This window comes from Pagrus major, chromosome 8 (genome assembly GCF_040436345.1).
Source record: "Pagrus major chromosome 8, Pma_NU_1.0".
In the NCBI taxonomy this organism is placed as follows: Eukaryota; Metazoa; Chordata; class Actinopteri; order Spariformes; family Sparidae; genus Pagrus; species Pagrus major.
This window is the reverse complement of record NC_133222.1, coordinates 1,589,242-1,604,998: the sequence shown is the minus strand read 5'-3', so window position 1 is coordinate 1,604,998 and position 15,757 is coordinate 1,589,242. Positions and strand designations below refer to the sequence as shown.

The 15,757-nt window shown below is 43.3% G+C and overlaps 1 protein-coding gene across 4 annotated transcripts in view; it reads right to left on the bottom strand.

Moving 5' to 3' along the window:
- Window positions 1-15,757, bottom strand: part of LOC141000524 (neuronal acetylcholine receptor subunit alpha-7) — a 38,702-nt gene that overhangs the window by 3,037 nt on the left and 19,908 nt on the right. For all 4 annotated transcript variants that reach the window (XM_073471231.1, XM_073471234.1, XM_073471233.1 and 1 more), the window contains 5 exons: window positions 13,823-13,902; window positions 11,987-12,154; window positions 5,178-5,372; window positions 2,052-2,138; window positions 252-361 (listed from right to left, as the gene is read on the bottom strand). In XM_073471231.1, coding sequence (XP_073327332.1) covers window positions 252-361; window positions 2,052-2,138; window positions 5,178-5,372; window positions 11,987-12,154; window positions 13,823-13,902 — 640 coding nt within the window. The remainder of the gene's footprint in view (window positions 1-251; window positions 362-2,051; window positions 2,139-5,177; window positions 5,373-11,986; window positions 12,155-13,822; window positions 13,903-15,757) is intronic.

Here is a 15,757-nt window from a genome sequence, read left to right as displayed (position 1 = left end):
TAGTTTAGCCTCCCACAGGGGAGAGAGTGAGTGTGTGTGTGTGTGTGTGTGTGTGTGTGTGTGTGTGTGTGTGTGTGTGTGTGTGTACAGTAACATCCAATCAGCTCTCAAAGTGAAGCTCATTCAGAGCAAGAGAGCAGAAACCAGACTGGACTCCTCAGAGACAGATGAACACTGCAGCGACACACAAAGTGGAGAAGAGAACAGGAGGAAGAGGAGGAAGAGGAGGAGGAAGAGGAGGAAGGACTGACCCATCTCGGCATGTGTCCTCCGTCAGGGTCGTGGTGATGATACTGCAGAACCAGAACTGTGGCGATGACCGACAGACCCACGATCACCATGGTGGTCGCAAAGTACTGAGCTGAAACACAAAGGTCAAGTTTATATTTAGTTTTTATTTATGAAGTACTCAGATACAACAGTAATACCACAGTGTAGAAGTACTCAGATACGACAGTAATACCACAGTGTAGAAGTACTCAGATACGACAGTAATACCACAGTGTAGAAGTACTCTGTTACAGTTAAAAGTCCTGCTTTTGAATGAGAAATGTTTTGCTCTTTTTCAGGTTCATAATTTTATTCTGGTTTTACAGTTTTAAACATCACATCAGTCTCTCGTTCTGTCTCTTTAAGGCCCCGCCTCCTGAACACCCAGCCTGCTCTGATTGGTCAACTCACACACAGCACCACTGACAACAACAACAACAACAACAACAACAACAACAGAGCAGCTGAATCTATTCTCAGTGCCAAACTAGCTTCTCGACATACATTATGCAAATGTCTGACATTGTGATGTCACAAAGTCACAGGGTTAGAGGCAGACTACCGACGAGGCGTTTCAGGAGCAGTGTTTTCTGTGGGAGAGAGGAGCGTCTGTTGGTGCAGACATATGAAACACACTGAAGGGAGGAATAAAATGAAAAAGCATAAAAGATCTCTGAAAATATGACTTCAGTAAAAGTATGAAAGTGTTGCCTCAAATTATAGTTGAAGTAGGAAGAGTAACGTACTCATTTAACAGAATGGCCCGTTTCAGAATGATGTGAATTATATTAGTGGATTACAGACAGAGATGACAAAGTGTTCATCCTCAGGAAATAAAGGAGGAGACGGAGTCTTTCACTCCTGATGATCGACACCTCGAAGGGCTCCATCCTGCTGATACCACCTCAACGTGCCAACAAAATGAAAACTGTTCGTTTATATTTTCATGTGTTTTGATTTTGATCAAAATCTCAATAACTCTGTTTCCCTGGCAACAGCTGAGAGTCTGACTAATATCTGAAACAATCAATTCAATCCAGAAAGGTTTTAATGCAACGGAAATGTTCCCCACGAGGAAACACCTGAGATACGACTCAGCAACAGGAGAGAAACTCGTCCGCTCAGCTCATTGAAGACAGAAACAGGTGACAAGTAACAGAGTACAAATACTTTGTTACTGTCCTTCAGCAGATGTTTCAGGTATCTGTCCTGTACCTGAGTCTCTCTGAGACTTTCCCTCTCTACATCTGAACACAAACGTGACCTTTCTCCTCCTCACAGCTTCAAACAGCCTCGTTACTTTAGTTTGATGCATTTGAGGTGAATTATGGATTATTGTTATTTGGCGTCATCGCACGGCGCCTTCCCAACATCACCAGACTGATGTCGACCTATCAGAGCACATCACGCACGGCAGACGCAGCGAGACGAGACAAAGACGTAAAAGACGTGAACAGACAGAGAGGGAGGCTGAATGGGGAGAAAAGGCGTGTTAGTGTCTCGTATCTGCAGAGAGTTTCTTATTTTCTCTCTTTGTTGCTGCTCGGGACGCTTTACCAACCCAACATGTGGCTGTTTGACGTCCTGGGAATGAGACTCAACTATCAACTATCTTTGTGGTGCGTTTAGGAACAGCTGGGACAAATCCTACTGATTCTACCTTTAACTTTAATAGTCTTTGAATTATATTAATATGAATCCATCCACGTAACTTTAATCCTACTTTATTTACATGATGCTGACAGAGAGTGAGGTGATGAAGCTCTGAGTGAAGGTCTCACCTATGAGAGGAACCGAGTCAGACGTCGCCGGCATGATCTCAGCCACCAGCAGCATGAAGACGGTCAGAGAAAGCAGCACTGTGATACCTGCACAGACACAACACCAGGATTTATACCTTTAAAAATCACCTCACTGTTTAATCCTGAGTGAATTTCAGCCGTGAAGACGCCGAGCGCTCTGCTTCTGCATGTACGAGCTGGATGCTCTCAGCCCTGTGAACAGCTGCTGAGCTCAGGACTGGAACGAAACAGGAGCGGTGGAAGATAAAAGGATGTTCACTCTGTGATGGAAGGATGAATCCCTGGATGGTACATGGTGATGTGAATCTGTGTTGTGCTGCCAGCTCCTGTGAAAGTTAGAGAGGAGGAGGATTCACTCATCGCTGCTGCTGAACAGTCTCTGCAAAACAGACAGAGAGGAGCGAGGTGGTCCTGAATATATGATGATGCTTTTGTGATTCCTCTTTTAGTCTTATATTATATTATATTACCTTATATTATATCATATCGTATTATATTGTATTGTATTATATTGTAGTCCTTTTAGCCCTACTAACTTCTGGTGTGGGTCCAGGTAATGGGACGGTTCCAGGAATATTTTTCACTTTCTTTAACATTGTGAGATTGGACATTTTTCGAGATTTTCATTATTTATTTGGGCGGCTTGTATCTATTAGTGAATACAAATGGGGACTGCTGGGCCTTGGTGGAGGTATGCGCTCTACTGAGTGCCATTCTAGTTCTATTAGAACTTAGTTCTATAAGTGTTTGGTAATAACCACTAAGCACATCCACTGAGCAAAACCAGATCCAAAAGACGTCAATTCAACGTATTTGACAACGTTGAAAAGACGTTGCTGATGTCCGAGTGAAATCCTTAAAGTGTAAAAAAGTTTTTACGATGTAATTTTAGACACATCAGCAGCTTCAGTCACAGATGACTTTGTTTGAAAATTAAAGTTTTTATAATGGCCAATATTTACTCCACGCAGCAGAAGCTGCAGGGTGGATTTAACCTCAGCAGCCTGCAGGAGGCGTGCACTTCACCAGGTGAGCTATTTATCAGCTTTATTACAGACCAGGTTCTGGTCACCTAACCTTAGAATATTATCCGACCCGATGAAGGCTGAACATCGAAAAGATCGTAATTTGTTTGACATTGTAAGAACTGAAAATAATCTTTATTTGCAGCCCCACAGCAAACACGGGACTCGACCAGGACCTAAACGTATCAATTATAACAGCTCTGATAAATCACTCTGGGATAAATTGGTCCAAAAGGTTCTGTTTTCCTACAATCTAGAAGCCTGGCTGACAATAAAGATGATTTATTGTTCACTGGACCAGCTGAGGTGGTTTGAGCCAACAGCCAGTTGTTGTTTCTGACATTTAGTACTTTCCAGTTTTACACCTCCAGTCCTGGTCAGTCTGTGAGGGGGTGAAGAGGTCAGAGGTCAGATTTACACACCAGCCTCCTCATAAAAGGAACCGGATCAATAAAAACAACAAAATCCTATTAACACACACACACACACACACACACAAAGGGAAGGTAATTGAGTGTCATCTTCAAGAGTGCGTCATAAAACCTGATTACAGACGTGCTGTTGTTTGCTTCACCCGCGGGATCGTGTCTCATTCAGTCGCGTCACATTTCAAACACACTCTGAATATTTTACGATAAACTCGTCTGCTGTCTGAATGAAGAGTTAAGTCCTGCTGAATCTGCTGCCTCGTTAACAGACACTCAGCTGAGGTGAAGGCTGATGTCGGCGTTCAGCTGCGACTGACTGAGTAAATTACATTTCCAGTGAAAGTGTTTGGATCTGATCTCGGCCTCCCGCAGCTTTAACTTCCTGTTTCAGGATGTTTTATAGCTGATGAGTATCGACTCAGAGCCGTCAGTCATCTGAGGGACTGAATACTCCCTGAAGCCGTCTGACAGGCCCAAACACTTTCTGGATGAGGGTAAGTTTAAAGGGCTAGTTCAACATAATTACATAAACATATTTTTTTTACTTGCCTCTAGTGCAGTTTTAATTGACCAGCAGCACCACAAACTCACTCACCTCCATCGTATCGGTGTGGAGGCAGAAATCTCAGAGGCAGATATTTCAACACTCTGACACAGAGTGCACACCTTCAGATCGACAGGTGCGTAGGAGAAGGTCGACAAAGTCAGGAAAAAGACTCCCGCACAAAACTTGGACACATAAAATCAACACTATCTGAACGGCATATGAAGTATTCAGAATCTTTTTTTCATTGAAAGACACGAGATCGTTGCTAAAAACATTCGAGCACCAACATTTCCAGCCTCCAAAACTGTGTCTGAGGGAATGTTTCACAGCTCCCCGTCTCATCAGCTGGAGTGTACTGTGTATCATCCGAGGCTGTTCGTCTTCTATCGGTCAATTCATGTATAGATTTAACTGGATAGATGGACCCTACAGTGCACTTCATCATGTTTTATCAACCGTTGGGGAAATCAAGAGGGCGCCAGGGAAGGTGATCGCAAAAAATACTTTCTGATTCTGAAAAAAAATTAGCTGTCAAATCAGGAATATTTCTAAGATCAGACGATTCCTTTCCCTGAATATCTACCTCCACGCGGGTACACATGAAGGCTCGCCCACGTATCCTGCGTCCACACGGAGCATCCATTGCAATATTGCGACAATAAGCTAACGTGTGCCATCTAGTGGTATCCTCCAGTAACATGCCAAGTATACAGGCAAGTTATTGAACAACTACATTCACCACGCAGCCGGTGGTCCACATGAACGTGTGGTTTCACAGCCAGTATATACCCGCCGAAAGTCTTAGTTTCAGATGATTATACACAAATGAAAACACGAATATGAATACTGTGTTATATTTCTACACACTGGACCTTTAAGAGTCTACAGACTTATAAATTACGTTTATGGATCAGTTGTTTTTAGTTTCAACCGGAAGTAAAAAAATATTTTTCTATTTCTGAAGGAAAAGTTTTAAAGCTTCACTTCAGTGTGAACGCAGCTGACGGGCTCTGCAGGCCTGGCAGCTGCTGCATGGACGATATAATGCAGTTGTCATGGTGAGCGCAAATCAGTGTCAATAAAGTTTTACACAGTGTGTCCTCACCCAGCGAGATCTTCTCCCCGGAGTCGGCCGGCAGCAGGAAGACGAGGAGTGCGAGGGTGGAGATGAGGACGCAGGGGATGAGGAGGTTGAGTCCGTAGTAGAGCGTCCTCCTCCTCATCACCACGGTGAAGGTCACGTCGGGGTACGGCTCCTTGCAGCAGTCGTAGAAACGCTCGTTCCTCCGTCCGGGAACCTCTGCAAGCAAAACGCCCACAACGCAGTCAGACACGGAGCAGGAACACCTCTGACCCACACTGATGTTCTGGAGGCAGTGAAACTGATCTCTGGACCTGATCTGCTCACACACTGCCCCTTTCAAAGTTTAACATGACTTGAGTTTTCTGTCGGTAACGTATAAATAAGAACACATGAAGTGTCTGAGGACAACAATTTTATCACATGCAAAAGTTATAAATATACACATCACAATAAAAAAAATGCTTTTATTTGTTTAAATACCTTAAATTTTGAATTTAATCTAATTTGCCTGTGCTTAGCAAAGTATGGTGAACCCGAACGTGACGTGGCGGCCGACATGAACTAGTCAGCTAACGGACGCAGTGAGATCCGGACTCTTCAGTCGCTGATTTAAAAGCAGCAAAGAAAAAACAGCCCAGAGGCGAGCGACGCTGGCCCTGACAGGTCCGATGGACTCGATGCTGAAGAGAAGTCGGAGTCAGCAACAAAGCTGAAAAGACGTCTCCGGGCTAGCTTCAGCTGTTCTACACGAGGTGGCTGTTTTTTAGTTTTTGTTGTTAGTACCTGGAAATCTGGTTTTACCTGTTCTGAGAAGTTTGGGAATCTCTGGTCTAAAACATTGACTTGTAAATGTTCCATTTAATTCTACACAATGGATTAAATGTGACACTTTACATTGATCTTAGGTCATAAAGTCAGACAGCCCGGCCTCGTCAGAACAGTGAGCATGAAGTTTATTTAAGTTTTATGACCCATATTAACACACACACACACACAGGACCACTGCTCGAGTCCTGTGTGAAACCGGAAGTGAACATTTTTAAATGTTTTAACAATATAAAATGACATCATGTACGTTACTTCACTAAAGTTATATAAATAACGTAGGTATTTCAACCCAACACACGTTTTTTCTGAAACCTAACCAAACGTACGACAAACGTCCGTCGCCTCTCACTTTTGACTATTGGTAGAAATTAGATGGAAAACTCACCTGTAATTAAAATACGTACAGTCAATACGATTCTCCTTTTACAAGCTATCGTTCACATCTTCTACCGTATCACAAAACTTCAACATATCTTTTTAAAATAAGACATTTCTGGTTATAATAAAATGAAAAAACAAGAGAAAGATCCAGTCAGCGGCTTCAGAGAGACACAATCATATCAGATGACCAATCAATTATATTACAAATGAATTAAAAATAAGTTTCTGACTTTGAAATAACGAAATAATTAACGGACTAAAACTTCAAACTTCTGATGGATTGTTTCTGTAACAGAAGATCAGACACGTATCTGAACTATATAACGATTCATAAACCAGCAGCAGATTAGAGGCAGTGCAGAGATCAGAGGACCTGACTGATCTCCAACTTTCTGTCTTTAATGAGACTTGCAGCTGTTTGAAAGTTTGAAAGAAAACTGTCACAGAAGAAAAATCTACAGCTTTCAAAGCCCCATTACAGATAGACTTAAAATAAATAGAAATAAATAGAAATGATAAATGACACTGAAAATGTAGGTTAGGGGGGATTTTCTCACAGGAGCTGCTCGACCTGCAGGCCATTTCATCCCAAATGGCTCAGAAATGTAATTTATTCCTCCACAGGAGAGGTATTTAAACGCCTCACACAAAGTCAAATCCTCCCTGAGCTGCTGCAGGAGGCATGAAGCCCGCCGAGGACGACTGACAGTAACGAGGCCTGCTCAGGCTTTATGACTGGAATAATCGTCTGTCACTATAATGTTTGTGTCAGTGATGGATTCATAGTAAAAATATCCAAATCCAAAAACGGGATGGATTCAAATAAACACACATGGCGACAGGAAAATAACCACCAGAAGCAACAGAGGTTTTCTTTCTTTCTATCATCCGTCTTTAGTCCTCACAGGGAGATTTGTTCCACCAACTATCTGGATGCTGTGACCTTTGACCCCTCACCACCCTGCTGAGCACAGAGGACGGCTCACTGGTTAAGACGATCATTGAAGTGTTCAAACTAAAACTTGTAAGTAACAAGACAACACTTCACTGACCGTGGTTCTGAGGTGCCGGCCTCACCTCTTCAGAAAAACAACCTCATGCACAGAGCTCATTATGACGCATAGTCTTGTTAGGCGGCGACCTCTAGTGGCTGTGGTAGTTACTATGGCAGCAAAGGAGGAAGTCAGGAGATGAAGTGTAAAGAGCAGCAAAGTTCTGGAGGAGGACCGGGTGGACGCTCGGGTCAAACAAGCAAGACTGTGAAGGAGTTTTCCTCCTCACTCCGCCTCACTTCTCCTGTGTCTCCGCCACATAGCTGCACTTGAACACAACACAAAAACTACATCCGACTAATGGAGAATTGTGTGACCTGAGGATCACACAGCAGGACTCAGGGTTTCTTGATTTCAAGCCAATAAAACCTTTACATATGTACAGATGAGTGAAGAGTGACTGCTTGTGCGTCTGGGAAGGGTTAAATACTCCCCGGTCAGGAAGTGGCCTTCAGGATCAGTCTGGCACTAACATGTTGTTCTCACTTGTGTTGCTTTTGTGCCAAATCTCCTCAATCGAACTTCAATAAATGTTTTTAGTTTAGTACATCCTGTCTCCTGAACCCTCTTAAGTAACGAGTTGATAAGAAGAATTTCTTCACAAATTGGCGTCACGAACGGGATCAAGAGACCAAAAACTGCAAGTGCAAATTACTTTTATTTAACCTTGCCATGTCTTTGTTTGACGGATCATAAAGAAACTGTATTTGTTGCAATTTGGTGTCTGTGAACATGTCAGAAACATACAGAACTAATTACATACGTATGTCCCAACATGAGTTACGTTACGTAAGAAACAATATGGAGCTGAAGAGGTGTGAGTGAAGTGAAGTGGTGACCAAAACCTGAGCGCTGTCGGCTCAGTATACAGCCTACACTGAACATTAGGCAGCCATGTTCATGAGACTGCTGATATTTAAAAGGTTTATTTTGGCCTCAGTGAGTCCTCTATTTAACTTCCACTTCCTCTTTTTCTGGTTATTTTACTGATAAATTGGTGGAAGAAGTGGCAGATAAAACCCCCCTGCTTCTACGTTATCCTTCTGCATAAGAGTGCAGCATGCCTGGCTGCCTTTCATTTGCCTGTACGTCGCTACATTGCTCACTACATTGGTTTTATTCTCTGCTATAGGTGATGGAGGGGAGGGGCGGAGGGGTAAATGGGAAACATGCTGCTGAGATTTTCAATTAAGTTCCCTCTGAACGGCCCATTGGCTGAACAGCGTCTCTGGAGGAAGCTCGTTTTCATTCTCTGCTATCTTCTCTTTCCATTTCATACTCTCTTTCATCAGCCGCCGCAAACAGACGAGCTCCAGCTCCCCTGAGACCGAGGACGATCCTGCACTCATCATTAGCTCCAACAGCAGCTCTGACTCCGTCCTCTGCTGCGTCTCTGTGGTTCTGAACTATGTGTTGACTCTACACATCGACAGCAGCATCCAGAAATGCCATTTTAATGCTGCAGACGCGTTGTTGTTCGAAGGAATCGTAACACTTTGGAAAACACACTTAAAACACTTTCTTTGTGAGGATGAAATGACTGTTGGCTGGTTAGATTAGCTTAGCAAAAAGACTGGAAGCAGTAGGAAGCAGCTAACCTGTCTTTGTCCAAAAGTTAAAATATACTAAGATTTAAATAACAGAAGCTGGAAATGAAACTCAAGTTTACAAATGCCTCCTAAAAGACCATCCAACAGCTGACTCTGTGGCTAATGTCTTCTGATGCTGATAGTGGAAACTGTTTGTGTAATTTTCATACACACGAATAAAAGAGGTCACAACCCGATCACCAGAATAAATGTGAGCCAAGTACGTTTCTGCACAACCACAGAAGGTTCAACCTGTTTCTTTATGTTGAAACTTTTCGTCTGTTTAGGCTGAAGTGTATTTTTCTCTCTCGTCACGACGCTCTGCTTCTTTGTTTAGTTGTAGGCAGAAACCACTTGGTTCGAGTTGGGAAACTGTTTGGCTTTAAATGCCTGTTTTGGTCGCCACGATCACAGATGGAGATGGTCCTACTTCACCTGAAAAACAGCTGGAGGTGTCTCCAGGTGTCCTAAAAATATCCAGTGGTCCAACTCGATCTGCGGTCGGCTGTTTGGCAGCCTCGATGGCTGTAACGCTGCCACCTTCCCTCCACCTCCTGCTGTGACAGGTGGCTAATGGGCCTATAATGTGAACGTGATACGCCACATTTGGTACAAATTTCAACTTTGGACATTGAGCGTTTTGCAGAAACCTCAACTACCAACTTAATGTCCTCGCCAGGATAAAATGTTGGCATTTTATGTTTCTAAAAATTCTGAATACATTCAAGTGTCTATGTGCCGAACTGCCATTTCAGCAACACGTGTCATATTGAGTCCACATTACATGGACAGTGTATGATGAGGAGTTGATGGCGGTGGAGTAAGAGTTGAACGAGACGCCTACCAACCCAGTGAGCACTGTTCAAGTCTGTGTTCCAACATTTGTAAGCGTGAAATCACTGGATATTTTACAAGAGACGTCAGGACATTTTCCAGCTGTGTTTGTGATAAAAAACAAGCCAAAAAATGATCTTTCACAATCCTGTCAGGATAGAAAATTAAACATCAGACCGAACAGTTTTTGTTGAGTGAGATGTTTTACTGCTGATCAACAGGCTGTAACTCAGAGGGGTCACACACCAGTAAAATGATCTCCGGTGTTACTCTGTTGGCTGCTGCAGCACCAAGCTGATAAAAGCCAACCTCTGCAGTGTCACAGCGTCAGCATTAGGCTGTGAGAAAGAAGAAGATCTCGCTAATTTCTCACTCGTTACGGCATTATTTTGATTATAATAAAGTTTAATGAGGATGAAGATGCCCGAGGCCAAAACAATGAGCTGTAAATCTCACATGTAATCCTATGAGAACTAAAGAACTAAATGCAGCTTTATGACTTTGTTAAAACATTAAACTCATCTGTTCAGCAGGTTTCTGCTCGCAGCATCGCAGGATAAAATCAAAGCAGTAGAGGGAAGGAAAGCTGAAGTTTGACCATATAAATGTCACTCGTTGGTCACGCTTTGTTTGCGCGATCTGGCATTTGTGGGCGGCTGATGGTATTTGTCCTGCAGGCGGCGGCGGCGGCGGCGGCGGCGGCGGCGGCGGCAGCTCCCATCAGCCTTCAGCTTCAGTGAGCTGCTCGCAGCTGCAGCAGCAGGAGGATTTAATTACCAACAGATTAATGCTGGATGGGAGCGCTGGTATGAAACCCTGCTCAGCACAGACGGGTTGTTCTGCCTCTGAGCCGCTCCACGCTCACAGGTTTTAACGGCCCAGTCTGCAGGCCGCCGCGCTCGGCTCTAACATTTACAAACCAGCGCTGTCGGGGAGAAAACTCCTAAATGTGAGATTATCAGGAACTAATTAAAACAACTGTTTTTGTTTTGCCAGGAACCTCGGTCACGCTCGGTCGTCTCAGCCGGGATCTGACCGTGAAATGAGCTTCTGAAGTTTCTTCCCTCCAAGATTTTCTCGGGAGAGTCTCGTCCTCCACCCTGATGGATCAGATTAGACAGCCTTTAGTGAAATGTGAATTATTAAGTGGAGTTTTCTTGTTTCTTTGTCCCTCTTTTTATTCTTGTCCCTCTCCCCAAGGACACGAGGCTTATCTGTCCAGCCCTGTCCACAGAAACAGTTTAAAATTAGCATTAAACGTATTAAGTCCTTAGACTTCTGTGTGGCGCCCAGACGTTAGATAACGTGATGTTCAGGATTGAGGGATATTTTTAAGACTGTAATATTAATATTTGTGTGACCGACATAATTTCATTTTGAAAAAGGATTTCGATACGTTTGAACTGACGACCGAGCGGCTTCACTCCTCAGACTGTGAAGCTCCTGAACTCATCCTCAACCCTCCAACATACTCGATAGTTTTCTTTTTAACGATGAATATTAAATGAACCGACCAAAAGTATGTGGACACTGTGTTGAAACGGATACAAGATACTGTCTCGTCATGATAACGGTCCACATACACCATAAAGAAATGTTTGTTCCCAGTTTGGTGAAGAACTCAATGAGTCAGACCTGGTTACCGAACAGATTCATGCAGATGGTGTCTGAAACATATGTGTCCTTACACCTGTACATAGTGTACTATACGTCATACTTCTGTTTTGACCCAAGGTGTCTCATTAACTAGTGTTAGGTCTAGTATAGAGGAAATTAATTCAGGGGTTTAATAATCAGGGACTTCAGTGTTGTGTGCTAAAACATTTTGTTTTGTTCACAAACTAAAGATAATCAGTTTACTCTCATAGACGAAGACAGAAACCAGAAGATATTCACAGTTAGAAGCTGAAATCGGTGAATTTGGACTTTTTCTTCTTAAAAAATGACTCAAAACTATGAATAGATTATCAAAATAGTTGGCAATTAATTTAATTAATCAGTTAGTCGACTGATCGCTCCAGCTCCACTTCAGACGAAACGTGGAATCGACCAAACTTGAAACTGTAAAAGTGTTGCGACAGGCCAGTCTGACAACACAGAAAGAAAATACACGACGTCCCAATAAAAACGCTTCTCCTGCTCTTACCCACGAGGTCCCACTCTCCGTTGGCGATGTATCCGGTCACATCAGCCTCGATCATCTGCAGGTCCAGAGACCAGCCGCCGTACGTCCACGAGCCGAACTTCAGGTCGCAGCGCTGCACGTCGAACGGAAACCAGCGAACGTCGATGTAACAGGTGCTCTTAAATATTCCTGAAGGAAAGAGTGAGAGGAAGAGTCGAAACTGAAGTAGCAGCTGTGTGGAGGAGGTGAAGAAATAAAACTTGTGGGGGGAAAAGGACAAAAACAAGGTCAACAAGTTTAGAAAAAGGAGCAAGAAGATGAAAATACTGTTTGTGTGTCGGCTGAAGATCCACAACAACTCAAACCGCTGAGAGAAGTAAAGACGTAAAATAAAACAGAGAAACAAGCCGGAGGAATTCATGAAAAAGATAAAGATCCAGAAGTAGAGAGGAAATAAATCTGACTTTGACTTTGAACACAGAAGTCGTAACACTAAGTCCTTGAGACAGACGACGAGCTGCGAGGACAAACTGTATTTGGAAAAGCAGATAAACAGTAAAGTTTATTTTGGCTGGTAAACAGGAAGCTGCGTCCGCTCTCCCTCGGGACGACCGTGTTTGAGGTTTCCATTAAGTTTGTGAGGATCAGCTGGTAAATTCAATCTGATCCCAAACCAGCTGCTGCCTCCGAAGACGAGTGAAAGTTTAATGATCCCAGAGAAGAAATCAGGAACATCAACAACAAGAAACGGCAACGAAAAATTAAATATTAAGAACTCAGCTAACTGAATGAATATACACAGAACTGAGGAGGATGTGATGAAGTGGAAAACTAACGGAAAAATATGCATTAAAGTTTGATTACAAGCAGTAAATAAAGAATAACTCACATTTGAACTCATTAAAAATGTAAATAATGTATTCTGGCTGTAATATACACAGAAAATGTTTGATATATGTATTTTTATTCTGTGTCTAAAAAACATGATGTTGTTCAAGGTGACGTTTCATTTGGTTGCCTGTCGCTAAAACAGAGAGAGTCAGAGAGTGAGAGGTGGATTAAACTTCAAACCATTACCTCGTCTGTTTTGTGTCTGAGCAGCGGTGGTTGTGTAACAATGAAGACAACAACTCCCATGATCCCACACTCCTCATGTCTTTTGTTTTCATTTGATTGACGGACCGCCAGCAGCAGAAACTAAAAACGGCTGTTTTTAGAATGGAGTTTGGTTGAGAAGGTGTTTATACGATAATAATTCACATAAGCTGAGCTGTTTTCTTCTCCTCGGCTCGGAGTAAAAGGTCGTGTAATAATCAAAAACAGCGATCAGGATGGAGACTGAAGCACGTGGACGTACAAACAATGTTCGCTTTGTTTATTTTCACATTAATGTCCCATAAATGTTCTTTGTTGCTGCTGAAGCTCGTCTCTGCGATCACCGTCCTCCCAACAACACCCCCACCTCGCACTCATCAATGTCAGCTGTCGGCAGTAATAGAGCTGTTACGACTTTTATTGGTTATTGATTTCTGATCAGCTGATGGAAAAGGCCCCGGTTAAAAGTCTTGATGAGTCTCAGGTCGTCAATCAGGACCATAACTCCTCCTGACCTCCTCCTGTTGACCTCAGGACCTCCTGTTGACCCCCTGCCCCCCCCCCCCCCCCAGACCTCGTAAAGCTGCAGGCTCTCAGGTTCGATGGAGACGTTCACCAAAACCCATCTGAGGAAGTGTGGCCTTTATTAAGAGTTGTAACAACGCCAAGGACTTAATTAATCTGTCGATATATAATGAGATTAAAAAGTCATCATTTAACAGAGCGCTGAAGACGAAGCACTTGATCCTGTGGGTGAGTTACCTGGCGGCAGGTACTGGCAGTAGCCGGTGGAGTTGACGAGGATGTTGGTGTGGAAGGAGGCATCGAACCTTTCATCAGCACTGTGGAGGGAGACAGATTACCAGTCAGCGTCCGTCAGGGTCAGACAGTGTCGAGTATATCATAGTTTCATCAAGGCTACAGCTGATGGCACACACACACACGCACACACACACACACACACACACACACCTGCAGCTCTCACTTCATCTGGACCTCTTCTGAGCAGCAGTGAGGAGCAGAAACATCCTGTTTAACCTGCACGTTTATTAATGTCCTCACTTTCTAATAAATCCTAACTTCTGAAATGTGTCAAGGTCTAAAACTCATCAACGAGTATTCACACACACACACACACACACACACACACACACAGGATTTATCACTCTGACGTCTTCAACATGAATTCTTGTCTCCTCCAGCAGACTCAGGTTTCAGCCTGATCCCTGCAGCTCTGCCTTTAATGAAATGTGTCTGAAAAACAGCTGATCCGTTGTCTTCGTCACATCTAAACCATAAACATAATGTTTTCCTCTTAATCTTGTCCGGATTGCAGCTGAACTCCTTATACTAAATCAACATCATGTTTGTGTTCTGATGTTGAGGAGAAGGCTGAGATCTGTTATCTGATATATGATGACATGTTCAACAACACGTGTAATATCCTCGTCAGCATTACGTGTTCAGACGTGGTAGAAAGTTGTTTCTGTCACTTTGTCACAGTTACACTCATGAAGTTTGGTTCAATAATGAATTTATTTCAGGTCTTCTGAAAATGTCAGGTGCAGACTGAAGTCCGGACTGATGAGCTCTGCAGTGAAGATCAGTGAAACATCTCCGCTCTCTGATTTACCTTCACACCAGTCGCTTGTCTGTCTGGAAGATTTAAATAACGACGCTACTTCTGTAACCTTCTAAAGGATCTGAATCAAAATGTTATCAGATTCTTTAAACTCACAAATATCAATATCAGTAAAACCCTAAAAATAAATGTCGGGCTACAGAAGGAACTCGCTGGGATCCTCAGGACTGTAGCTGGAGATAAAGGCCATCAGGGTTTCCAACATGTTAAAGAAACAACTTAGTCATCACTTTTCTTAAGATCTCTATAAACTGGACTTAGTTTCCAGAGAGGAATATTGGCTGAGAAGGAAACTCAGAAGTGAACTACAGTAAGTTTGCTGTAGAAGTTGACCCGGTGCCCAATAATAACTCAGAGTCAGAGTCCGGGCCTGTTCATCGGCCCCTCTCATTAAAGCCAGCAGGTCAATATTCCCTCTGACAGTAACGCCCCCCCCACGCCAGGATCAAACTTTTGCTCGGTTAATGAGCCGAGAGCTCGTCAGCATCGTGCAGAGAGGCTCCCACAGCCGGCAGCTCTGATGTGTGTGTTAACTGTGAGGTATTAATCCCGACAGGGAGCGAGGACGCGTCCTCGGCGCTGATAACGGGAGGGAATTAGCTGAATTAGCTTGTTTACTGAATCACGACCGAGGGATGAAAATAAACCGTGAACTAAATGAGCTGTGTTTGAACTCGTTCAGAGCGACGCACCGTGAACTCAAACATCCTCAATCCAACAGCGACTAATTGATCCTGTTGTTCCGTCTCCGCTCTGACATTTAAGTTCACAGAAGAAAAAGGCTCCTCTGAGCCGCCGCTCAGGAAGTTCAGGAAGGGAAACTCTCAATGTTGAAGAACAAAATGATCAGTGATATGAAGAGCAAACAGTCAGAATGACTCTGTTGTGTTCTGATGACCAGCTGACAGGTGATTGATGACTGACACGAGCCTGTTAATCAATCAGATTCTGTAGATAAGGACCTGAGAATAATGTTTATGCAGGAGAAACGTTATGTTTGTCTGTTTAAGCAGCTTAAATTTGGACTATACTGGTGAAAGCTCCAGAACGAGCAG